This window comes from Balaenoptera musculus, chromosome 1 (genome assembly GCF_009873245.2).
Source record: "Balaenoptera musculus isolate JJ_BM4_2016_0621 chromosome 1, mBalMus1.pri.v3, whole genome shotgun sequence".
NCBI classification, from domain to species: domain Eukaryota; kingdom Metazoa; phylum Chordata; class Mammalia; order Artiodactyla; family Balaenopteridae; genus Balaenoptera; species Balaenoptera musculus.
The window spans coordinates 82,766,616-82,791,093 of NC_045785.1; the positions used below are offsets into that span (position 1 = coordinate 82,766,616).

General features: G+C 43.5%; 1 protein-coding gene across 3 annotated transcripts in view; it reads right to left on the bottom strand.

The window, feature by feature from the left end:
- The window catches only part of ABCA4 (ATP binding cassette subfamily A member 4), a 126,012-nt gene that overhangs the window by 40,602 nt on the left and 60,932 nt on the right, over positions 1 to 24,478 (bottom strand). For all 3 annotated transcript variants that reach the window (XM_036830186.1, XM_036830196.1, XM_036830204.1), the window contains exons 16-26: positions 24,197 to 24,401; positions 15,364 to 15,429; positions 12,741 to 12,830; positions 10,782 to 10,956; positions 8,976 to 9,107; positions 7,891 to 8,030; positions 7,264 to 7,401; positions 6,123 to 6,316; positions 4,951 to 5,035; positions 2,120 to 2,325; positions 1,700 to 1,748 (exon numbers count right to left, since the gene is read on the bottom strand). In XM_036830186.1, coding sequence (XP_036686081.1) covers positions 1,700 to 1,748; positions 2,120 to 2,325; positions 4,951 to 5,035; positions 6,123 to 6,316; positions 7,264 to 7,401; positions 7,891 to 8,030; positions 8,976 to 9,107; positions 10,782 to 10,956; positions 12,741 to 12,830; positions 15,364 to 15,429; positions 24,197 to 24,401 — 1,480 coding nt within the window. The remainder of the gene's footprint in view (positions 1 to 1,699; positions 1,749 to 2,119; positions 2,326 to 4,950; positions 5,036 to 6,122; positions 6,317 to 7,263; positions 7,402 to 7,890; positions 8,031 to 8,975; positions 9,108 to 10,781; positions 10,957 to 12,740; positions 12,831 to 15,363; positions 15,430 to 24,196; positions 24,402 to 24,478) is intronic.

Here is a 24,478-nt window from a genome sequence, read left to right on the forward strand (position 1 = left end):
CTTTGGAACATTCTATTCTGTGCCCAGAATGACCAGTCTTCTGATGTGTAATTTATTCTTCTAAAAGGACCTAATTTTTCTTTTAATTTTATTTATTCATTTATTTATTTATTGGCTGTGTTGGGTCTTCATTGCTGTGTGTGGGCTTTCTCTAGTTGGGGCAATCGGGACTACTCTTCATTGCGGTGTGCGGGCTTCTCTTTGCAGTGGCTTCTCTTGTTGCGGAGCATGGGCTCTAGGTGTGCGGGCTTCAGTAGTTGCAGCACACAGACTCAGTAGCCGTGGTGCACGGGTTTAGTTGCTCCACAGCATGTGGGATCTTCCTGGACCAGGGATCGAACCCGCGTCCCCTGCATTGGCAGGCAGGTTCTTAACCACTGCGCCACCAGGGAAGTCCCAGGACCTACTTATTAAGAAGGAGCATTCTGTGCAGATTAAAGGCCCTGATTCTTGAATCCATCATAGCTTCTAATATAAATTAGCATGTTTTCATTCTGGTCTTGGTTAATGTAAGTTTTTGCCCTTGGGTGAGCTGAGGGAATTTAATTCCTGTGCCTACAAAGCTGGAAAGAAGACCTGGGCCCTGTGGTGAGCCGCTCCCACCCCCTCCAGAGCACTGCACCTTCCTCCCCACTCTGCCTGGATGGCCACCTCTTCCGGCTGCCACACAACCTACCTGGATCATGGCACATGTCTGGGCTGATATATTTGACTATTGTTAGTTCTAGGCATAGCTGGGATCACTTACAAAGCAAGATGAAAACCGTGACGTAGAGCTAGCACCGGAAACTAACAAAGAGGAAACAGTCTTTGCACAGGAAAACACTGTGATATGTTACACTGGGTAGAAAGAGGTAACCAATGGCAGGTGCCCAAGACAGCAAAGGAGAATTGCCTCACAGCTTTGCCTCTGACCAGGAGAGAGGAAAATGGAATGGGAAGGGAGAAGCCAGGGAGAGGATTTTATCAGAGTGGGTGGATGCCTGTTGTTCTATCAGAAGTGGCCTGTGTTGCGGCAGGTAAGCTCTCCTGCATGTCCATCTCCCCATCCTCCACCCTCCACAGTAAAATCCACTGCACTCTTGAGTGCTTTGTGTGGCTCTGAGATTTGGTAGAAATCACGGAAGGGGATGGTTGGTGGCCGGGCTCACACATATGGAAGAGAAACCCCCAGAATCCACAGCAATTATGGTCCCCCCAGTTTCGAAGCTCCGCAGTGCACTAAATGAGCGCTCCGAATAATTTTATCTCCATCTCAAAGAGGCCAGGAGGTCCTAGCTGGCATCTGGGTTGTATTTACTGTCGCCATTATCTCTAAGAATTCTGCGAGCTGTCACTCATGCAAGCAGGAGTGGATCAGAGGCCTGGTAGAGATCAGAGGAGGAGATGAGGATGGTGATGTGGCAGGAACAGGAGACCAGGAAGTGGGGTGAGAAGCTTGGGGGTGGTGAAGCTCCCAGCCTGACCTCCTTAAGAATCCTGATTTCGTCTAGAGTCTTCCCACCCAGATCTAATTCCATTTGTCTTTCCTTTGTCAATCAAAGGAATTGAGAGTGCAAAATGCCTGTTATTTTGGGGTCAGATGAAGGCGATGGAGGAGTGTTTGCCTGCTTTGTTGTTTTATGTGCTTTTCCTTAGGCTTTCAAGATAGAGCTTGTGGGTGTGGTAAGGGAACAAACTCCACGCTCGGGCGCCATACCAGCAAACAGAGGTCCTGACCCACAATCCTCTGTGACCTTCAGAAAAATCTGTCAAGAAGGAAAAAAGAGAGAATTTGGTTTAGGCATTCCCACTCTCAGAAAAATCTAACCCAAGCTCAATTTTGTTGGGGATTGCTTCATCATAGGAAGAAAATACATTATGACTCTTTGCCTAAGAACCTAGTCTTCTATAAATACAAAAGTGTATGTATATGGTGACCACAACTATGTAAAATATGTGCGCGTATGGACAAAGGCAGGAGGAAATAAGCCAAAAATCAAGATAGTTGCTACGCTTGGGTGAGGAATTATGGCTTTTTGCCTTTACAGAATTTCCCTTCTAGACTTTCGTGTTAGACTTTGGCAAAGAACCACCTCTTCTGGTACCTGACAGCAGCTGCCTGGAATCTCTGCCTTACCTCTTCCAGGGGAGTGTCAGAAATTCCAAAACTGCTGAGCCCCAGGTCAGCCAGGCTCTCCTCCAGCTCTCTGAAAAGGCTGGCGTATGCCCTCTGCTTGAAATTCTTATTTGGAAGAAGGAAGATGAGCTCTTGACCGATGCATTCCACCAGCTTCGCCTCCGGGACATGGTGGCGAACCATATCCATCAGCTCATTCACATCCCCTAAGACAAGAAGAAAGGCTGACATCAACTCTGTTTTCCAGAACCTGGAAGACTGTGAACTTGCCCAGGTCCCCTACTTTCTTCTGCCTCTCATTTGAGAAAAGGGCATTTCCTTTCTCAGTAGTGACTCTTGTGGAGAAACAGCGCTCCATCATGTCTGTTTTTAGCTTAGTTGGCCCTGTGATGGGCACTGAAAGGGAGATGGAGATGGAAGCCAACCCGCCCCCCCACCCCCGCAACTAGCTGTGCAACCTTGGGGAGCTCATGTAACACTCCTGTGCCAGTTTTCTCCTTCGTTCAATCAAATGTTCTGTTCTTTACAAGCTATGCAACATTAGGCAGGTCATACCCTTGTTTCTTCATCTGCGTAAAGGGGAAAATAATGGCACCCACTTTATTGTTATTTGTGAGGCTTGGATCCGTTAACATGCATAAAACACTGAGAATGATGTGCCTGGCCCATAGATGAGTGTTAGCTGCTACTGTTATCATGAACATCAATCTCAAGTAAGAAAGCTCTTGTCACACACCCAGGCCTGGTCTAACTTTTGGGAGGCCTGCACCATTTCCCCTGGGAATGCATCTGCCTCCTCAAACAAACAAACAAACAAACAAAACCCTTAATCCCCAGCTCACAGGAAATGCAGAAGGGGGTTGAGAAGCTGTGGAAATGGACCATGGGATGGAGTACAGGAAGCACAGCATGGGGTGTGGGGAAGTGTCCAGTATCAAGTATTCACCTGATACACTCATACCACCAGAACTGAATTTTATGCATGAGCATGTGTTACTTTAAAATTAAAAATCTAATTAAAAAATTTAAAGCATGCATTTAAAGAGACAGTTCCCTAGCACACTGTCTTGAGAGGCAGGTCAACGGGGAAGGGATTCTGGGGACTCAGAGCCCAGGTCTTGTGTGTTTCTGCAAGCCATCCTCTCAGAGTCAGGATCACCCAATGAGTTCTTTTCCTTCTTTGTTTTAGAAATGACTCATGTGGAGGGATTTCATGGCTTTCAACCCAGATCCTTCTGCCTAGCTGCACTGGAAGGCTTGTTTTAAGTCAAATATGCAAATTAGACTCAATTGTCTTCAGCTCCGAGATGACTTCATGCAGGGGCCTGAGGGCTCCTCACGGGAGGAAGCAGCTCTGCCCTAACAGCTCTCTAGGGGTCACGTTCATTGTTCTCTTAGGAAGGAAATCGAACCTGAAGCTGCTGGATTCCCAGGAATTGTGTCTTAGACGTGTGTGTCAGCCTTTCCAGCAGCAGTCCTTCAAGGCAGCAGGGCTTTCAGCGTCTGGCAGGGAGGTCTGCGAGTGTGCGTGGTATGTGGGTGTGTGTGTGTGAAAAGCCTTCCAAGGAGCTAATGGGGATTGAAATGATCTTCCTTCTCTTATTTCGGGTACAACTACTTACTGTGCTTCCCACCCTTCACAGCATCCCTCTTCTATTCAAAGAAAATAAACTTTTATTTAGAAGTAAAGTAATATTTAAAAAATTCACCCCAGCCAGCAGGCTCTGTTTCCACCTTAACTTTGGCGCACACCGTAATTAAATGTATTCTTTTAAAAAGAATTATTCAGAAAGCAGGGAGGGGCCCATGGCAAGGCAGACTAGGAAAAAGACACAGAAATGTTCTAAAAAGATGTGTTCATGTTCACCACAGGTTCTGTCAGTGCAAAGAGAGGGTGGGAGAGTAAATATGATGCACCTCTGGGCATTTTCCCTCAGCTTTTAAGCATGGTGCATAAATACTGTCTCGTCTTCTTGTTTCACCAGATTTTAGTTAGAAAAATATTTGTGCTAAGTAGGAAACTTTGTCTTTTCTTTGATAAGCAGATATTTTCCCCCTTCATTAACTTGGATCAGTACATAGGTTTAGTTTTGCTCCTACTTAGGAATATGGGAAGTGTGGTATTCCAATTGTGAAGACACCCCGGGGAAAGGATGAGAGGCAAGCACTCAAGGAGAATGGAAAGAGCTGTTGACAAGCACTCTAGGGCAGGAGGTCAGGTCCTGCACGATGACTGCTTCTACAGCGAGAGCCTCTCTTTGGCATCTTCCTGGAGTGGAGGCATCCCTTATGAGGTTTGACACACCCTAATCCAAGCAAGAACCACTGGAAAACTGGGAAACTGAGAGGAAAGCTGGGAGTGTAACAGGGAGGGATGTGCGATATTCCTCAGATTTGGCATCTACACCGTGCAAACTGACTCTCTGGAAAAGTGCACGATGAGGGCTGTGCATCGCCGTGGCTCCACCGTAGGGCTCCAGCTGGCACCTTTAGAACCCCTTCTCTCCAGACACTGAGGAATGTGGCTTGGAGCCAGGCAGGAGGACCCCAGGAATGGAGGCTTACTATGGGCAAGGGCAAGGAGTGAACAAAGACTGGATTCGTCATTAAAGGGAGAGGGCCCGTAGGTCCATGACTTTAACATCCCTTTGGGAAGGGAGGAGGAGAAAAAACTCAAAGAAGAAGATGAGCAATTGCATGACTGTGGGCTTGAGAAACACACAGAGTGTTCTATTTGCTCCCGTTGAAATGCACGACAGCTGGACACACCCAACAATACCCAGAGATGATCACCAGACAAGAACTGAGGTACAGTCTGCCTGAGTCCTTACCGTCCAAGACTTGTTCTGGAGTTATCTCATCAACGCAGGACGGACACCTGATGGAGAAACCCTTAGACGCACAGCTGCAGTTCCCCTAAAACAGATGGATGTCAGTCATTTCTATAGCATCTCCCTGATGCTGACTGAAGTCACCACCATGCTTTGTTTCTCACGCCAAGTGTAGTCAACACATTTTTCTTCACTGTTTTAATCTATTACTTCATCTGAACATTTTGAAGCTGTGGCTATTTGATTTTGTTCTGCAGAGTGTGTGAATCAGGCACAGAGAGAACCTTGAAGGATCCCTTTGGCTTGTCATTACTTATGTGAAAGCTATAGGTTGGCCTGTGCAAGACATTCTGCTTCTCCCTCCCCAGGGATGCACGCTGGGCTGTGGAAGTCTATCCAGGACTGGAAAACCCAGAAGCAGCCAGACACTTAAACTACAGGGGCCAGAGGCATAAATAATGCTACCATAAAATAAGCATGACAAGACAACTTGAATGCGAGCAATGCCTTTCTCGATGAGCCCAAAGCATATTTATAATACTTTATCTCACTTATCTTCACCACATCCCCAAGAAGCAGAGAGGCAATTATCAGTTTCATTTTCTATGTGGAAAATACCCCATAACAAGGAGGAATTAAGGAATTTGCCTAGGATGACACAGTTTGTTCACCTTGCAGCCCAGACTTGAACCTGGGGCTCCTAACATGCTGAGTTGGTCTCTGCTGGTTGGTATTTCTTCACTTCACCATTTTCAGGTTATAGTTATCAGGGAATCTTTTTCTTAGCTTTCATTTACCAATGAAATTTGGGTTTAATTAGGGAACATAAATGTTGGAATGAAAAAAGGAACTTAAACTACTGTCCTTTAATTAGTGTAACCTTGCAGAATAAGTCACTCCCTTCTATGTTGCACCAAACCACATGTGTAGTTTAGGATTCTGGCCTATAACAATCAGAGGTCGTTTAAAACTAGTTGTTTTATTTGGGGTAAAGCATCTCTGTAAGAGAGTTCAGAATGCCCTTTTATCAAAATTTACAAATGGTTCCAGAAACAAAGAGGTCAATTCTGCTGGCTGGAGTCTGATTTGGGTAGAAGTGTCCAGAATGACAGCACCACCCTGTGTGTTCCTTCTCACCCAGGACAGGCTCCTTCCCCTGGACAGACACAGACCTCACAGCCTCCTCCTTGGCTCTGGATGGTCTTCATCTTGCGCACCAAGGTTAAGTAGAAGCCTGTGCCAAAGCAGTTCTTTAGGAAGAGCGGGGTGCCGGAGCAGTAGAGCCGTCCCTGGGCTATGATGGCGATGCGGTCCCCGAGGATGTCGGCCTCGTCCATGTGGTGAGTGGACATGATGATGGTTCTGCCTGCAAGGGCAGGGGTCAGGGGAATCACCAGGCAGGCCTGGGCCAGGTGTGGATGGGAGAGGATGTATGGCAAGCTTCCCATTACATGGGTTGCAAAAACTGGGAGTTAATAAATAAAAACAAGTTTTCTGCAATAAAGTCTAGAATATTAGAATAAAATGAAACAGCTAACGTTTTTAGCATCCTGCATATTGTAAAGCACTGTTTCACAGATCATTTCTTCATTAGACATAGGACCTGATGCAAATAAATCACCATATATGGGACATGTTTATTATTGTCAGTCAGCATCTTTTGAGTTCTATATGTATATTCTCTGGGTTATTAAGCACTGCATTTATAATCTTTGCAAAGAACACACACACACACACACACACACACACACACACACACACACACTTTGATACTAGCTGGAGATGTCATTGAAAGAAAATGGTAATGACGATTCCAGGAAGGCAAATCGACCGCAGGATTGAACCACACAACCGCTTTTACGGGCACTAGCTCTGCTTGCTGTCTCTTCTGGATCTGTACCTCTGGTTGTACGTGCCACGACAGAGGAGGAAATGTCACACTTTGAGACATCTCCATCTGCAGCAGTCCTCTGTAGCACTGAATACAGGCTCACTGTCCTCACACCTGGTTTCCAAGGGGGAATTTCACTAGAGCTGCTCCCATTGTTCCAGACAGAAGGGCTGCAGGTCGAGAGAACTTTCTAGAGCTTTTTGGGAAGTAGGCTGCTTCATCGGCAACTCCCTGCTTGTACTTGTGTAAAATATCTCAGGAGGCTTCATCTAGAACTTAGACTCCCCCAAGCCAGTGATAAAGCCCCATCTGGGTATAGTTGTGGCCCTTACTATACTGAGTTGCAAAATGCTAGGTGTGAGAGAGTGGAGAGCACCCATAAAGCCTCAGTGAGAGCACAGGCGATGCACAGTGGCCATTACCTGAGCGATATTTCAGGAGCAGGTCCCAGATTGAGCGCCTCGAGTAGGGATCCACCCCAGAGGTGGGCTCATCCAGAACCACCACCTTGGCATCTCCCACGAAGGCAATGGCAACGGACAGCTTCCTCTGCATGCCACCTAGAGGTACAAGGCGGCAGGGTCACGGGAGCTGTGGACAATTGGAAGAGAAGGGCCCAGGGCTGACCTCATAAGGAAGGTACCTTAGATCCAGCAGCAGCTTGATGCTGCCTCCTTAGGTATTCATACAGTGTTCAAAACTCTAGCGGTACAGGCCTCACAATGCAGGAAAGAAAATCCCTGCCTCCTAGGATCAGACCATTTGAAGACTGTTCTCACCTTTGAGTTCAAACACATAAACATCAGAGCAAATACAGCCCAGGCTGCTGCAAGATAGTGTTCCATGTGGGAAATAATCCAGAGGTGGGTTGGTCTTAGATGGTCAGAATAACTTTATAGAATGTTCCAACCCTTAGGAGCTCTCCTGTTATAAGCCTAAGAATATACACACGTACACACACATGCACACATGCATATGCACAAGGCCCTGAGCACTGGGAAACCACGGATATGCCATCTGAAGCCCTGTCTTTTCCCAACACCAAGCACCTGAGAGATCCTGAGCTGCTTCGTTCCTCTTGTGGTAGAGGCCTGTGTCCTCCAGCATGGCTTCCATCTCCAGCTGGGCCTCCTCCCAGGACCTCCCTTTCAGCTGCGCGTAGAACAGGATGTGTTCAGCCACTGTGAGGCTATGGGGACGGGGCAATGAGAAAGGCAGTGTGCTCAGCAATTCCACTTCTAGCAATTTGCCTCATAGAAATAATTAAAGATGAGCACAAAGATTTAGCAATCACGATGTTCATCATGGCGTTGTTTCTAATAGAAAAATGAGACAAGATACCAACCCCGCCAAAATATCTAAGACAGCTTAAATAGCACGTTATACAATGGAATAGTATGTACACATTAAAACTTACTGCATAGAAGGATATGTAATAGCACGAAAAGACGTTCATGATATCTTAGGTTTAAAAAAACCGCAGGTTACAAAATGGTATGCAGAGTTTTATTCTCCTTTATAATTTTAAAGTATATATGTATATCTATACATGCATAAGAGAAAAGGTTTGAAAAATTATATATCAAGGTGTTAACAGTGGTTTTCTATGGCTGGTGGAATTACAGGTGACTTTTATTTTTTGTTTTAATCTATATTTCCTTCCTTCCTGTCTTCCCTCCTTCTTTGCTTCAATGGCTGTATATAACTTTTTAAATAAGAAATAAAAGTTTGGGAAAAAAGCAACTGAAAAGCTTCCTCAAAAGTCAGTTTTTAATGCCTGGCTGAAGAGGAAAAAAGGAGCGATGGCCTCCTCTCTGGTCCCTAAAAGGGACCAGACTTCTGGGCAAGTACTGAGCAAGGGGCCCCAGGACCAGCCACCCTGACAGAGAGAAGGCAGCACCACCCTTCTGAGCAGGAAGACCTCAGCTCTGAGTGCCAGAGGCACAGTCACATGTTCGGAGGGACTTTCTCATTGCAAGCAGGACAAAGGACCCCGAATGTGGGGGAAGCCAAAGAAGAGTACCGCCTTCTGCCCCCAGAGCTGGCATCCCTCAGCTGCGCTCTAGAGAACATGTTGTTGGAGGGCAAGGTGAGGTTATGGCATGGGGAGGGTCTCAGTTCCTGTTCTACTTACTGGTGGAACAGGATGTTGTGCTGTGGACACATGCCAAGGCTCTGCCGGATAGCATCCAGGCTGGTTTCAATGTCCTTTCCCCTAATGAGCACAGTCCCGGATGTCGGTGGCAACAGACCAGTCAGGATGGACCTGCCGAACGCAGGAGTCAGTGGTTGAAAGGCTGGCCTTTAGTAAGGCCTTGGGACAGCAGCCTCCACCCCAGGGTTGGTGATTCTGCCCCTCAATTAAACCCCAACCATCATCAGCTGCAGGAACCAACAGTTTCCTGTATGGGGCTTGGCACCAGTGTGTACGTCCAGGCCCCTAGGAGGATGAGCACTTATTTCCTAGTTCTTTCAGGCAAGCACTGATGGGTGTACACTGATTCCCAGCTGTAGAATGCTCACTTGCAGCCGGAGATCCCTCCCCAACTCAGCCATCACAGCTCCTGGCGCTGTAGGGGGCTCAGTTAAAGGTATTCAGCCCATGGGTCCAAGTTTTGCCTGATGTCACCATTACGAAAGGCAAGGTCTTATTGAGAAGCCCAAACGTTCAACATGCATTTGTTGTTTAACTGATTGAACCCAGGCCTGGGAATTATCACCACAATAATTTTGGATCCAAAATAATAAAAAGCCCAATAGCAATGTTGATTTATTTTGTGAAATGGGAAATGACGACTCTCACCTCATGGGGGTTTTTGGGGAGGATTAAATATAGTTAATACCTGTAAAGAACTTAGAACAGTGCCAGAATAAAGGAAGACTCAAAAATATTATATTACTTTTATTAAACATTGTGTTCCAGCCACCAGGGGACATTGCATTTCACATTCGTGAAGTAATGTGTTTGCCTTTGGGGTCCTGAACAGGGCTTGGGGCTCTCTGACCATATTAAGTTAACAAGGAGAGAAATCAGCTAACCCTCCCAGCTCTGTCCCTGAGCCAGATACAATCTCAGGCTCTCTGAACTGGCCTGTTGATCGACCACTAGAGGGAAACAGAACCAAGTATAATGGCACCAGCCCCACATTCCATTCACACGGAACCGCCCTCAGAGAACATTCCAACGCAGGGTGTACACAGCTGTTCCTTCCTGGGGCTCTCTAAGAAGCCAAAGGACTTGACGACTGCGTTCTTACGGGTTCCCTGCCCTGCTGCTCCTCTGGAAACCTTAGCCGGCCCTGTTCTCCTTCGCAGCAGATGACGCTCAGGGCCCTTAGAAAAGTGAGGGGAGCTTCCTGACCTGAGGCGTCCATGCAGAGCCTTCATCTTCCCTGAACTTAGTTTTCAGTTGCCAGGCAGTTACCCCACAGCCCCTTTTAACTTTCTCCAGAACTACCACCAACCCTCATAGGTAGGAAAAGGGACGCTCTCTGAAAGTAAGTAGCGCTCTACAGACAGAAGGCATGTGATGGTGGTGGCCATGACTTTATCACCACCATCATGACGGTAATGCTGGGGAGGCTGGGGGTAGGGAGGCCGGCTCGCAGCATCAAAGACAAGAGACAATTGTGGAAGGACCTGGCTCTCGCCCCCAGGGAACCACTACAACTTGGTGACCTTGGGTAAGTCACTTCAGCTCTCTGGATGTCCACTTCCCTGGCACAAAGGGGGCAATAAACTTACTACTCCACCTCTGTCTCCAATTTCATGTGAGGATCAAATAAAACAATATATGCGAATAAGCTTTGAAAACTGCATTGTGCTTTACATCTTCCTGGGACACAAATATTGGCACATTTTTGTCACTAAAATTCAGTGGGAAAGAATAGACTGAAGCTAAAAGAGGAAGAAGAGAGCCAGAAAATGAGTGGAGACTCACAAGGTCGTGGTTTTCCCTGCTCCATTGTGACCGAGGAACGCGGTGATCTGGTTTTCATAGAAGGTAATGTTAAGACGGTCCACGGCTGGCCTGCCACTGGGCTCAAAAATCTTTACCAGATTCTTCACACACACCCCGGGAACCAAGCCTGGGAGCTCACGTTCAAAGAAGCAGTCTTGTTGGAAAAAATGAACATGATGTAACAATGCCTCAGTGTACACATTTCCCAAGGTTCTTTCTTCAGACTACTGTCTTCTGCCCCCATGGCTTTAGCTATGACCTTTGTAAGGATGACTACAGAATAATAATGGTAATAATAGTGTCCAACATTTATTGAAAGGTTACTCTGTGCCAGGCATTATTTCAAGTGCTTTATATGGATTTCCTCATTTCACCCTTACTACAGCCCTAGGGGAATAGATATTACTGTGCCCATTTCTATTACTGAGGAAACCTAAGACACAGAGACATCAGGAGTCCAATCAAGGTCACATGGCTTATGAGTGGCAGAGCTGGGATTCAAACCCAGACCGCACTCACTGTCTGTCTGGAGAGTTAGCCCTAAGCTCAGCCTTCAATCCCAGGTCCTCATTTCTGATAGTCTGCTGGGCTAGAAATCCTCATGGATTTCCTGTAACAGCTCAGGCTCCTCATTTTCTTCCCCAAACAACATTTTCCTTCAGTCTGTGCTATGTTCATTCTTGGAGCTGCCATTCTCCTGGTCACCTTGGCTCACATCTTTGAGCCAACTCTGACTGAAACTGACTTCTTGCTCCTCAGAACTCCAGAGTTTCTCCAATTAGGGTGGAACAGTCCACTCTTCTTCACTATCGTCCCTCAAACTCTGTCCCTCCACTTTTCGATTTCCACACCCCCCTACTGTGTGAGGTCCACTTGGTGTTCACTTCTGCCTGTCCTCCAGTCTCTCCCTGCTTTAGTTCACTCTATACAGCGTCACTTAATTTGTCATCGTAATATTGTAGTTCTGAGCACTTACTCCCCAAAAAAAAAAAAAAAAAAAAAAATCCCGTTGCTTCTTCTCTCTGTGCCTCCTGGTCTCGCCTAAAACTGAGGTGGGACCAGCCCCCAACCCCCTGATTTTGGTCTTGGAATTACATTCTGGGAGGAGGGTCTTCCCACAAGTTCTGCTGACTGGAAACCACAGGAGCCAAAGGTCTCTGACCTCAGCTTTGTGAAATGGCACCTGGGATGGACCAGAGGCATGGAGGCTGGACCCTCTCATGCAACATCAGGTGAAGTCCAGAGGCCATGCTGCCTCTCTAAACCCAGGGTGAGGATAGCAAGAGCATTTAGTATCCACAGAGAAATTCTAGAGAAATTCATATGCTTAAGGAATAGAGAACATGGTGCGGGGGGAAGTACAGAACTGGTTCAAGAGGGAAGGTAAGGGAGGCAAAGGCCAGGGGAACACTTGCAAACTTAGTCCATGGGTTGAGGAATTATTAGGTAACTTCCACGGTCAGGAAAGGCTTTTGATGGCTTGAATGAATGGACTTCTAGATTTGTAAACCACGAATGAAATGTAGTCAGCTCCTTTAGACTCTTTCCCCCTGTGCACAGGAGCATTTATTTTTGTCTTTCCTTATAGCTCATATCCGCTTTAAGACCCAGTGACCCAAGTTATTGTTCTTGCTAAATCCTCGGAAGTCAGCACATTTGTGCAATTCACTTGGGGTTTGCCTAACAAGGGCACAAACACACCACATACTTTGGATTTGCTTTCTCCAGGAAATATGCGTTAATGTCTGGCTGGACCATTCATTCCGCACATGTGCAGCTGGACCCTTGAGAAGGTATTAGGTTTAACCCTTGTCAACAGAGACAGTCAGTTTCCTGGGTTCCATTTCACCTCAGTCATGAGGTGTTTTACTCCGGCCCTGTGCAGTGTTCTGAGCCTTTTCCTTGCCTCTGTTCTGCATTCTTTACTGAGGTTTTTACCATTTATTCCTTCTGGGTGTTCCGGGTCCTCCATTTCCTCTGTTATGGGTTCTGTCTTTTCCAAGGCCCTTTCTTCTCTGGTTGAACACCCTGCACCAACCAGAAGCCACTGTTACTCTCCTGGTGAGACAGGAGAATCAGGAAAGGCAGGAAAGGAGGGGAAAAGAAGGCGGAGCAGAGTTTCCTACCATAGCTGGAAAACACAGTTCCCTCAGAAGGCCAAGTTGGCATTCCCAGGACAAGCCCTGAGCAAGGCTTTGCCAACCTCTGACCTGCGGGGCTGTGAAGTTCCGGCAGTGGCTGGAAGGGCCTCCCAGCTGGCTGATTTGGCAACCTTTGCTGAGCCCAGAGGGAGTTTTGTAACAGGAGTTTCACACATCCTCTCAAAATGCCAGGAGGAGCCCACAATGTCAGACATTGTGATTAAAAAAAAAAAAAAATTAACAAAAAATTAACTTTGAAATGGGTTAATTTTCTTTAGCTCGTTAACAGTATTTTTCACTCCAATCCAAAACATGTCAAAGTCATGGTGAACCCTGAGTAAAAGTCCATTCAAGCTGATATGATGGGCAGCCAGACTGAGACATCGTTTACCTGAGAAATCTACTTTTATGGGCATTCAAGTATTTGGAGATTAATACCAGAGTTGAGTCTGATTGACGTACAGGCTTGCACAAATTGTGAATTGTGGTGTAAACACACACTCGTTCTCACACTCACACATACACCTACCTCGTCCCACCCCCCACTCCCCCCCCCCCCCCCCGCCACAGAGGCACTTTTTGTAAACTTGGCATTTGGTTTAAAAGGATATCAGGACATCCTGAAAGCGGAAGAGAAGCAGAAAAGCAAGCCAGCCAGAGAAGAAAGCAGGGGCAGGAGGAAACCATTGTCGCCAAGCATCTACAGGCTCTGGCCTCAAGTGCACATACATGAGCAGGGTGAATTTTTCAATGCTGCAGCCAACCAGGGCCTCTCTGTCCACACTGCTGCCTGTAGATTTGCAGGCTGTGTGGTGGAGTGGCGAGTAATGGGCCTGGTGGTCAGGGACCCGCCCCCTCCAGTACTTCTGTTTTCTGAAGGACTTTTAAATCTATTGACCACAGTTCCTTTGATCTCTTTATTAGCTATCATACTGCACTAATGTATAATAATAAAATAGCAGGGGGAGATATTCTTCTAGTCACTGGAGTGAGTTCCTTGCCAGGAAATGTATGTCCCAGTTCCAGATTTTGTCCCAAGTGAACAATGGGAACTGGGTAAGACACTGGATATCTCTTGGGCTCCATGTCTTCATCTGTGAAAGGAGGGGTTTTGGTGGAAAAACTCACCTCTTTTCTAATTTTAGAGAAATTTAGGAATCTATTTCAGTCTAGCCTGTGAGACAGGTGAAAAATATTTGGCTTCTGTTGGCAAAAATATGACTCATTTTTGAAGGAGCACATTTGTCTTAAGATTTCTCTTTTCTTTTTTTTTTTCAGAGGCAGCGTATCTGCTGAGATTATAGAGAGGAAAAAATGCCCACAAGTCCTGATATTCATTGAAATTAGAAACATTCCAGGAACAGACTTCTGTGTTGAAAATTCCCATTTATGATGGGTTATAACTTTATTATAGTGGAAATTTAAAAGTTTATAGATAGACAAGAAAGACAGACAAGCTAACATAATGGAAAAAACAAACAAACTGAGCTGTTGAAGTGCTGTTTGTTTGAACCATTAAAAAAAGGCAACCCCCCCACCCCAAAACTTTTAAAGGTCCTAGGCTAATCGCCTAGAGAAAACAAATATCTATCTTAGTGCTTAAAGGATAAATCCTGGCCCAGGCCCAATAGTACAAAGTAAGGAGCAGGTAGGTGAGGAACAAACAGATTGGAAAGCATTTCCTTTGCTTCCAGAAACTCCTAGCTCCAGGGGAGTCCCCAGCTCTCAGCTCTGGAATTTCTCTGCCTCCTCATACCTCACAAGAGTCTGTGGTTTCCCCCCAGTTCTAGAACTCTCCCTTGGCCTCCTATCCTATTCAGGAGGAAAGGTAAATTTTATCTAGGATGCATTCTGGGCAAATGTCCTTTTAACCCTCTTTCCCAACCAGAGGAAAGACCAATACTAAGAGAATTTGGGAGTATTTGCCTTGAAGATCACAGCTCTGTCCCGGCCTCCAGATGGGCCCTTACTTTGGGAAAATAAATTCATTTATATTTGAAAAAGTAGAGAGGAATAAAAAAGCAGATGAGGGGAGGCAGCAGAAGACGAATGTAAAGATTCCTCTATGATTCTCTGGATCTGTTTGCTTTAAACTGGGAAGTTGCAAAACTTATTTGCACCCTGAAGTGGTTTGGCCTTCTTTTAAGAGTGTGCCTTAATCTACTGGGCACGACCAGGACTCAAGGGTTTATCAATGCTCAGCCATCAACCTGGCCCAGTGACTCACAAAATATGGGCTCCCAGAGGCTGTGATGCTACACCAAGGAGCAGAGGCCCCAGCAGACAGCTAACTAATCAGGAATCTCACACTTCATGTAAGAGCCACCTCTACAATGCACACACATCCCATGCAGAGCCAAAGGAGCTAATTTCAAACATTCATTTTTCTTTTTTTAATTAAAAAATTTAAAATAACTTACCTTCACCACCTAGCCAATAAGACTCTTGTAGAAGGAAGTACCAAGGAAGTGGGGTTCCATAGTCCCCTAAAAATAGATAGGCAAATAAAGAGAAAAGCCTAAGTAGTTCCACCTTATCACAGTTGTATAAGATCTAGAATTTATCTTCCTGAACCTCAGATTGTAACTGTAGATATTTATAGTTCATACGCATTACGTGGCTATCCACATGCTTCCTCCAAGACTACTTCTTCTAATATGTTTTAATTCAAAAGGTCATGTTCTGGGGGTGAAACTGGCAACACTAAGACTGATGATCTTGGCCGACATTAGTTTTCTAACAAAAAAGAATCTAAGCATACCCCTTTTCTTTATTTTTTTCACATATTCTTATTCTATTTTATTGGTATTTTTTAAAATATAAATTTATTTATTTATTTATTTTTGGCTGCATTGGGTCTTTGTTGCCGTGTGTGGGCTTTCTCTAGTTGCCGCAAGCAGCGGCTACTCTTTGTTGCGGCGCGCGGGCTTCTCATTGCGGTGGCTTCTCTTGCTGCAGAGCATAGGCTCTAGAGCGCAGGCTCAGTAGTTGTGGCGCATGGGCTTAGTTGCTCCGCGGCATGTGGGATATTCCCGGCCCAGGGATCAAACCCGTGTCCCTTGCTTTGGCAGGCGGATTCTTAACCACTGCGCCACCAGGGAAGTCCCAAGCATACCCCTTTTCAACAGTTATCAGATAATAATAATAATGATGATAATCACTAACATTTGTTGAATGCTCTTTCTGTGTCAGACATAACTGTAAGTGCTTTCTATGTGCTAAATAATTTAATCTTCAGAACAACACAAGGGGATAGGTAGTATTACTATTCTTGTCAATAAGGAAATTAAGGCACACTGAGTTTGAAGCATCTGCCTAAGGTCACAGCTAATTTAACAGAGGTGCAAGAATTCCAACATAGGTAGTCTGGTTCTAATACCACTGATCTTAACCACCCCATCCTACTGGATCTGCCTGGGTTTCAAGGAAAAAACTCCCAAATTTCTAGTCCAGTTCTCTTAGCAGGCTCTGCTGCCTATAAATGTTGATTTTGTGAGAACACTATCTTTGCTTATTTAATAGTTATTCTGTGTTTTCATGGCCAGTGCTAGACTGTAAGCTCCTCGAGGGCAGGCTTGTGTCAGTCTTTCCCACTCCTTTTTTCTCAGAACCTGTGCTGCTGAGCCTAACACGTTGGTGCTGCTTAGTACATAGTGGTTGAACATATTAAAGCTTTAGGTTGGCTAAAATAAAGCTCTTGAAAATGCACAAATTTTATTTTCAATCTAATATGCACTTATTATATCTCTCTCTAATGGCCCAGTGAGATAGAAAAAAATGGAGGCTGAGAAAGGTCAAGTGTATTTTTCAAATTCATCATTATGGGTTGAATTGTGTCCCTCAGCCCCCCTCCTCCCTGAAAAAAGATATGTTGAGGTGTGTGTCAGAATACAAAATAATACTTGGTCTTTGTCCTCATTTCCTGGCACAGAGCTCCTAAAACCATTGGAGTTTCCTGAGTAATAGAGTGCCTTTTGTTATTCATAATAGTTCATTATTAGTGTGAAGAAATGCAAGAGATTTTTGTGCATGGAATTTGTATTCTGCAATTTTACTGAATTTTTAAATTAGTTCTAACAGTTTTTTTGATGGAGTTTTTAGGGTTTTCTATATATAAAATAATGTCATCTACAAATGTTACAGTTGTACTTCTTTCCCAGTTTGGATGCCTTTTATTTCTTTTTTTGTCTGATTGCTGTGGCTAGGACTTCCAATACTATGCTGAATAGAAGTGGCGAGTGGGCATCCTTGTCTTGTTCTTGATCTTAGAGGAAAAGCTTTCAGCTTTTCACTGTTGAGTATGACGTTAGCTGTGGGGCTGTCATACATGGCCTTTATTATGTTGAGATATATTCTCTATGTACCCATTTTGCTGACAGATTTTATCATAAATGGATGCTGAATTTTGTCAAGTGCTTTTTCTGCATCTATTGAGACGATCATATGATTTTTATGTTTCATTTTGTTAATGTGGTCTATCACATTGATTGATATGTGGACATTGAACCATTCTTGTATCCCTGGATTAAATGCCACTTGATCATGCGTTATGATCCTTTTAATGTATTATTGAATCTGATTTTCTAATGTTTGTTGAGGATTTATCACCTTTGTTCATCAGGGATACTGGCCTGTAGTTTTCTTTTTTTGTGGTGTTTGGTTTTGCTGTCAGGGTAATGTTGGCCTCGCAAATTGTGTCTGGAAGAGTCTTCTTTCTTTTTTTTTCTTGGTGAGTTTAACTAAAGTTTTGTCAATTTTATCCTTTCAAAGAACCAGCTCTTAGTTTCATTGATCTTTCCTATTGCCTTTTTAGTCATTTCATTTATTTCTGCTCTAATCTTTGTTGTTTCCTTCCTTCTACTTTGGGCTTCTATTTTTCTTCTTTTTCTAGCTTCTTGAGGTGTAAAGTTAGGTTGTCTATTTGAGACTTTTCTTGTTTCTTGAAGTAGGCATTTATTGCTATGAACTTCCCTCTTAGAACTGCTTTTGCTGCATTCCACAAATTTTGGTATGTAACATTTCCACTTTTTATTTGTCACAAGGTTTTTTTTTATTAATCTGATTTCTTCTTTGACCCATTGGTTATTTTAGCATGTTGTTTAATCTCCATATGTTTGTTAATTTTCCAGTTTTCTTTGTATAATTAATTTCTAGTTTCATACCACTAGATCAGAAAAGTTGCTTAATATGATTTAAACCCTCTTAAACGTAAGACTTGTTTTGTGGCCTAACATATGACCTATGTCAGAAAATGTTCCATGTGCTCTTCAGAAAAATGTTTATTCTGTTGCTTTTGGATGGAATGTTCTGTAAGTATCTGTTAAGTCTATCTGGTCTAACATGTTGTTTAAGGCTAATGTTTCCTTATTGATTTTCCATCTGGATGGTCTATCCATTGATGTAAGTGGGATATTAAAATCCACGACGATTATATTTCTGTCTATTTCTCCTTTTAGGTCTGTTAATATTTGCTTTACATATTTAGTGCTTCTATGTTGGGTGCATAAATATTTACAAATGTTATATCCTCTTGTTGGATTGACCCTTTTATCATGATGCAATGCCTTCCTTCATCTCCTATTACAGTCTTTGTTTTGAAGTCTATTTGTCTGATATAAGAATAGCTACTTTGGGTTTCCATTTCCAAGGAATATTTTTTCCCATCCCTTCATTTTCAGTCTTTGTTTGTCTTTATACCTAAATTGTGTCTGCTGTAGGCACCATATAAATGGGTCTTGTTGTTGTTTTTCTTTATCCATTCAGTTACTCTATATCTTTTGATTGAAGAGTTTAGTCATTTACATTTAAAGTAATTATCAGTAGGTATGTGCTTATTGCCATTTTGTTCATTGTTTTCGCTGTTTTTGTAGTTCCTCTCTGTTCCTTTCTTCTTCTTTTATTCTCTTTGTGGTTTGAGAACTTTCTTTAGTGGTATGCTTAGTTAGATTCATTTCTCTTTCTCTTTTATGTACTCATAGATTTTTGTAGTTACCATGAGGCTTACATATAAAAACTTATACCTGTAACAGTTTGTTTTAAGTTGATAACAACTTAAGTTGATCCCATTCTAAAGCTCAACATTTTTACCCTCCCCTCCACATTTTATGTTTTTGACGTCACATTTTACATCTTTTCCTCTGTGTTTCCTTTAACAAATTATTGTAATCAGTTATTTTTACTACTTTTGTCTTTTAACCTTCCTACTAGTTTTATAAGTAGTTAATCTACTACCTTTACTATATATTTACTTTTCCAGTGATATTTATTCTTTCACATGTTACTAATTAGCACCCTTCCTTTTCAGCTTAAAGGAATCCCTTTAACATTTCTTATAAGGCCAGTTTAGTGATGGTGAACTCCTTTAGCTTTTGTTTGTGGAAAACGCTTTCTCTCTCCTTCAAGTCTGAATAGTAACTTTGCCAGAGAGGACTTTTGGCTGGAAGTTTTTTGCTTTGTTTTGTTTTCTTATAGCACTTTGAATATATTGTGCTACTCCTTTCTAGCCTGCAAAGTTCGTGCTGAAAAATTTGCTGATGGTCTTACAGGGGCTCCCTTGTCCATGACAAGTTGTTTTTCTCTTGCTCCTTTTAATATTCTCTCCTTGTCTTTAGCCTTTGACATTTTAATTATAAAGTGTCTTGACGTGGGTCTCTTTGGGTTCATCTTTTTTGGAACTCTCTGGGCTTCCTGTATCTGAATGACTATTTCCTTCCCCAAGTTAGGGAAGTTTTAAGCCATTATTTCTTCAAATAAGATTTCTGTCCCTTTCTCTCTTCTCCTTCTGGGAGGCCTATAATGTAAGTGTTAGTCTGTTTGATATTATCCTGTAAGTCCTTTAAGCTATCTTCACATTTTTTAAATTCTTTTTTCTTTTTGCTACTCTGATTGAGTTCCATTGCCTTGTCTTTCAGTTGACTTATCCTTTCTTCTGCTTCATCTGGTCTATTGTTGAGCCCCTCTAGAGTATTTTTCAGTTAGTTATTGCATTCTTCAGCTCTGTGACTTATATTGGGTAACTTCTATATTTTCCATCTCTGTGTTGAAGTTCTTGCCTTGTCCATCTATTCCTCCCCAGTTTGGGTGAGCAGCTTTATGACCATTACTTTGAACTTCTATCACGTAAATTATTTATCTCCATTTCATTAAGGTTTTTTTTCTTAAGTTTTATCTTGTTCTTTCATTTGTAACATATCCCTCTGTTTCTTCATTTTGCTTGACTCTCTGCGTTGGCTTCTATACAGTAAATGAAACAATCACTTCTCCCAGTCTTGAAGGAGTGGTTTGATGTAGGAGATGAAACTTTTTGTTCAGCCCTACCCCAGCTCTAGTTGTCCCTCACACCTCTGTGTTTGTCCAAGCAACCTATTATATTTTTAATAGCTCCTGGTAGTTGAGGATGTACCAAGACCTGTCAGTGTCTCAAAGGGGAGGATAGCAGCACCTAGATGCCAGGTGACTGGAAGCCAGACCCTTGGGCAGCAGCTTTTACAAATACTCAAATGTATACCGTCCTAAGGGGCCACAAACATAAGTCTCACTGGTCACCAGAGCCAGATGATCTGGAGGTGTCCCTTGGGTGGCAATCACAGAACTCCAGGCTCCAGACAAGTGCATTAACTCCTTTCTGGGAGATACTGGTGAGCTGGAGTAGAGCAGTGTGAGAGTGCCAAGATGGCATCCACAGCGTGCGTTCCTTGAGAGCAGCTCTGTAGGCCACTAAATATGTGCCAAACCTGAAGCCTTCCCCTCAGTCCAAAGCTCCAGGACAAGCAAAGCAGCCCCTCACAGAAAGATTGGTGTGTATTCCGCAGTCCACTGTCTGTGCAGTGCCCTGTGGGTGGCAGCCTGCCAAGAACCATCCTTCTGATTGCCATACTCCATGGAACCCAAGAACCCAAGCTACTCCAGCCTCAGAGTCAGGCAATCAAGGGATGTCCTCTGGATGTCAGCTGCAAAAATCAGGTACCACATGCATGTAAAGATCCCTTCCAGGAGACACTGACGCTCTGGAGCATGGCAAAGGGAGGACACAAAGATAGTGCCCACACTCCGAGGATTGGAAAGGGTTACAGTTAACCCCGAGACGCATGTTCAATTGGAAGCCTATCCCTTAGGCCACAATCATGAGGATTAGCTAATAGGCCTTCTTCACAGAAAGACTTAGCTCCTGAGTCTGTTGCCTCTTACTGTGCCCTGGTGGTGATAGCTGTTTAAGAACTCTTTCTTCATTGATTACAGTCCTGTAGGATCCATTAGCATAAGTCCCACTGGCCACCAGAGTCAGGGGATATTAAGGTGTCCCCTGGCAGCAGTCACAAAAACCAGGTCACCAGATAGGGGTATGAGCTCCTTTCTGGGTGACACCAATTATTACAGTCCCAAGTGACCAGGAACACAAGCTCCCCTAGCCTTCAGAGCCAGGAGATGAAGAGGTATCTCCTTAGAGGCAGCCGCAAAAATCAGGGCATGAGATACGTGTAAAGGCTTCTGTCCGGGAGACACTGGTGCTCTGGAGCAAGCAAAGGGAGAGCACAGAGATGGCGCCCTCCAGTCTCTGTCCACAGAGAATGTTCCAGCAGGCTACCAGATGTGTGTGTTAAATTAGATGCCTGCCCCTCAGGCTAACACTTCAGTATAAGTAGGTGAGTCTCCTTCATTTTAAGCCTGGACTCAATCAGCTGCCTCTAAGCTGGGCCCTGGACAGGTGAGTCTGAGCACATACGCCCTTTAAGTGGCATTTCTTAGATTGCTACCATCTTGTGGGTCTCAGGATGTGAGCCCTGTTGGTTTTCAAAATTAGATGTTTTGGGGGCTCATATCTCAAGTGCATGTCTTAAAAGTTGGGATGCCTGATGTGGGGTTTGAACAGTTTGTTCCTCATGGAGAAGCTTTGGGTTCTGAGATCCCTCCTGGTTGTGGGTCACTGTGCCAAGAGTGGGGCTTATGGTCAGATTGTGTCCTAGACTCTCCTACCCACTTTGATGTGTTTTTATTCTCCTTTGCCTGATGTGTAGCCATCACTCAGCTAGACTTTAGGTTTTTTTTAAAGAGGAAATTGTTCCATATGTAGCTGTAGACTCACATGTCTATGAGGGGAGGTGAGTTCAGGATCTCCCTACACTGCCATCTTCTGAAGAATTTGAACAGAGGGTTGACACCATCTGACCTAGATTCTGAAAGGATCTCTCTGAACATAGTGTGGAAAACAGACTGGTAGGAGATGATGACAGAAGAAGGAGGCTTGGACTGGGAAGGTTGTGTAGAGGTGGTGACAAGGGATCAGATTCTGAATCTGTTTCTAAAGTCGAGCCAACAGCATTCACTGATGGATTTTTGGTTCCTGGACTTAAGTTTCAAATGCGGGTTCTGAGAGTCCAAGTTGAAAGACCTTAGAAAGAATAAGATTTTTTTGAAAATTGAAGTATAGTTGATATAGAATGTTGCGTTAGTTTCTGGTGAACAGCAAAGTGATTCAGCTATATATGTGTGTGTACATACATACACACACACACACATATATATATATATACTTTTTTAGATTCTTTTCCATTATAGGTTATTATAAGATACTGAATATACTTCCCTGTGCTACACAGTCTTTGCTGTTTATCTATTTTACACATAGTACTGTGTATATGTTAACCCCAAACTCCTAATTTATCTCTCCCCACCCCACCCTGTTATCACCTCTGGTAATCATAAGTTTGTTTTCTATGTCTGTAAGTCCATTTTTGTTTTGTAAATAAGTTCATTTGTACCATTTTTTTTAGATTCCACATATAAGCAATATCATATATTTGTCTTTGTCTGACTTATTTCACTCAGCATGACAATCTCTAGGCCCATCCATGTCAATGCAAATGGCATTCTTTTCTTCTTTTTTATGGCTGAGTATTATTCCACTGTATATATGTACCACATCTTCTTTATCCATTCATTTGTTGATGGACATGTAGGTTGCTTCCATGCCTTGGCTACTGTAAATAGTGCTGCTTTGAATATTGGGGTGCATGTATCTTTTCAAAGTATAGTTTTCTCCAGATATATGCCCAGGAATGGGATTGCCGGATTATATGGCAACTTTATTTTTAGTTTTTTAAGGAACCTCCATACTGTTTTCCATAGTGGCTATATAAGTTTACATTCCCACCAACAGTGTAGGAGGGTTCCCTTTTCTCCACACCCTCTCCAGCATTTTTATTTATAGACTTTTTAATGATGGCCATTCTCACTGGTACCTCATTGTAGTTTTGATTTTCATTTCTCTAATAATTAGCAATGTTGAGCATATTTTCATGTGCCTATTAGCCATCTGTATGTCTTCTTTGGATAAATGTCTATTTAGGTGTCTGCCCATTTTTTGATTGGGTTGTTTGTTTTTTGTTATTGAGTTGTACGAGCTGTTTGTATGGTTTGGAAATTAATCCCTTGCCAGTTGCATTGTTTGGAAACATCTTCTCCCAGTCTGTAGGTTGTCTTTTTGTTTTGTTTATGGTTTCCTTTGCTGTGCAAAAGCTAATAAGTTTGATTAGGTCCCATTTGTTTGTTTTTGCTTTTATTTCTTTTGCCTTGGGAGACTAACCTAAGAAAACATTGCTATGGTTTATGTCAGAGAATGTTTTGCCTATATCCTTTTCTAGGAGTTTTATGGTATCATGTCTTATATTTAAGTCTTTAAGCCATTTTGAGCTTATTTTTGTGTATAGTGTGAGAGTGTGTTCTAACTCCACTGATTGACATGTGGCTCTCCAGCTTTCCCAAAACTACTTGATGAAGAGACTGTCTTTTCTCCATTGTATATTCTTGCCTCCTTTGTCAAAGATTAATTGGCTCTAAGTATGTGGGTTTATTTCTGGGCTCTCTATTCTGTTCCATTGATCCATATGTCTGTTTTTGCACCAGTACCATGCTTTTTTGATTACTGTAGCTTTGTGGTATTGTCTGAAGTCTGGGAGGGTTACGCTTCCAGCTTTGTTCTTTTTCCTCAGGATTGCTTTGGCAATTCTGAGTCTTTTATGGTTCCATATAAATTTTAGGATTATTTGTTCTAGTTCTGTGAAAAATATCATGGGTAATTTGATAGGGATCACATTAAATCTGTATATTGCTTTGGGAAGTATGGTCATTTTAGCAATATTAATTCTTCCAATCCAAAAGTATGGGATACTGGAATAAGACTTAAACTAGATGAAAAGGGGAGGCTGGGGATCTGAAGAACCTAATTACCTTTACCCTGTGGAGGGGGACACTTACCTGGAAACACCTGGTCAAGATACCAGGCAAGCAACCCATACAGAGCAGCATCAATAAGCATCATCTTCATGGACATCAGAAAACTGAATTCATCCCCTTCCATGGGACTATTCCCAATATTGTTCCACTGTAGCCCCAGGCCTTGCTCTTCAAAGCGAGCCAGGTACTCAGTACCAAACCCAAATGCCACAGGAGACAGCAGGCTCTGCAGAGGGGCAAAAAGGGCATGAAAGATGAGCAGAGGGTCTTTTACCCAACCCAACAGAAATCTACAAGGTAGGG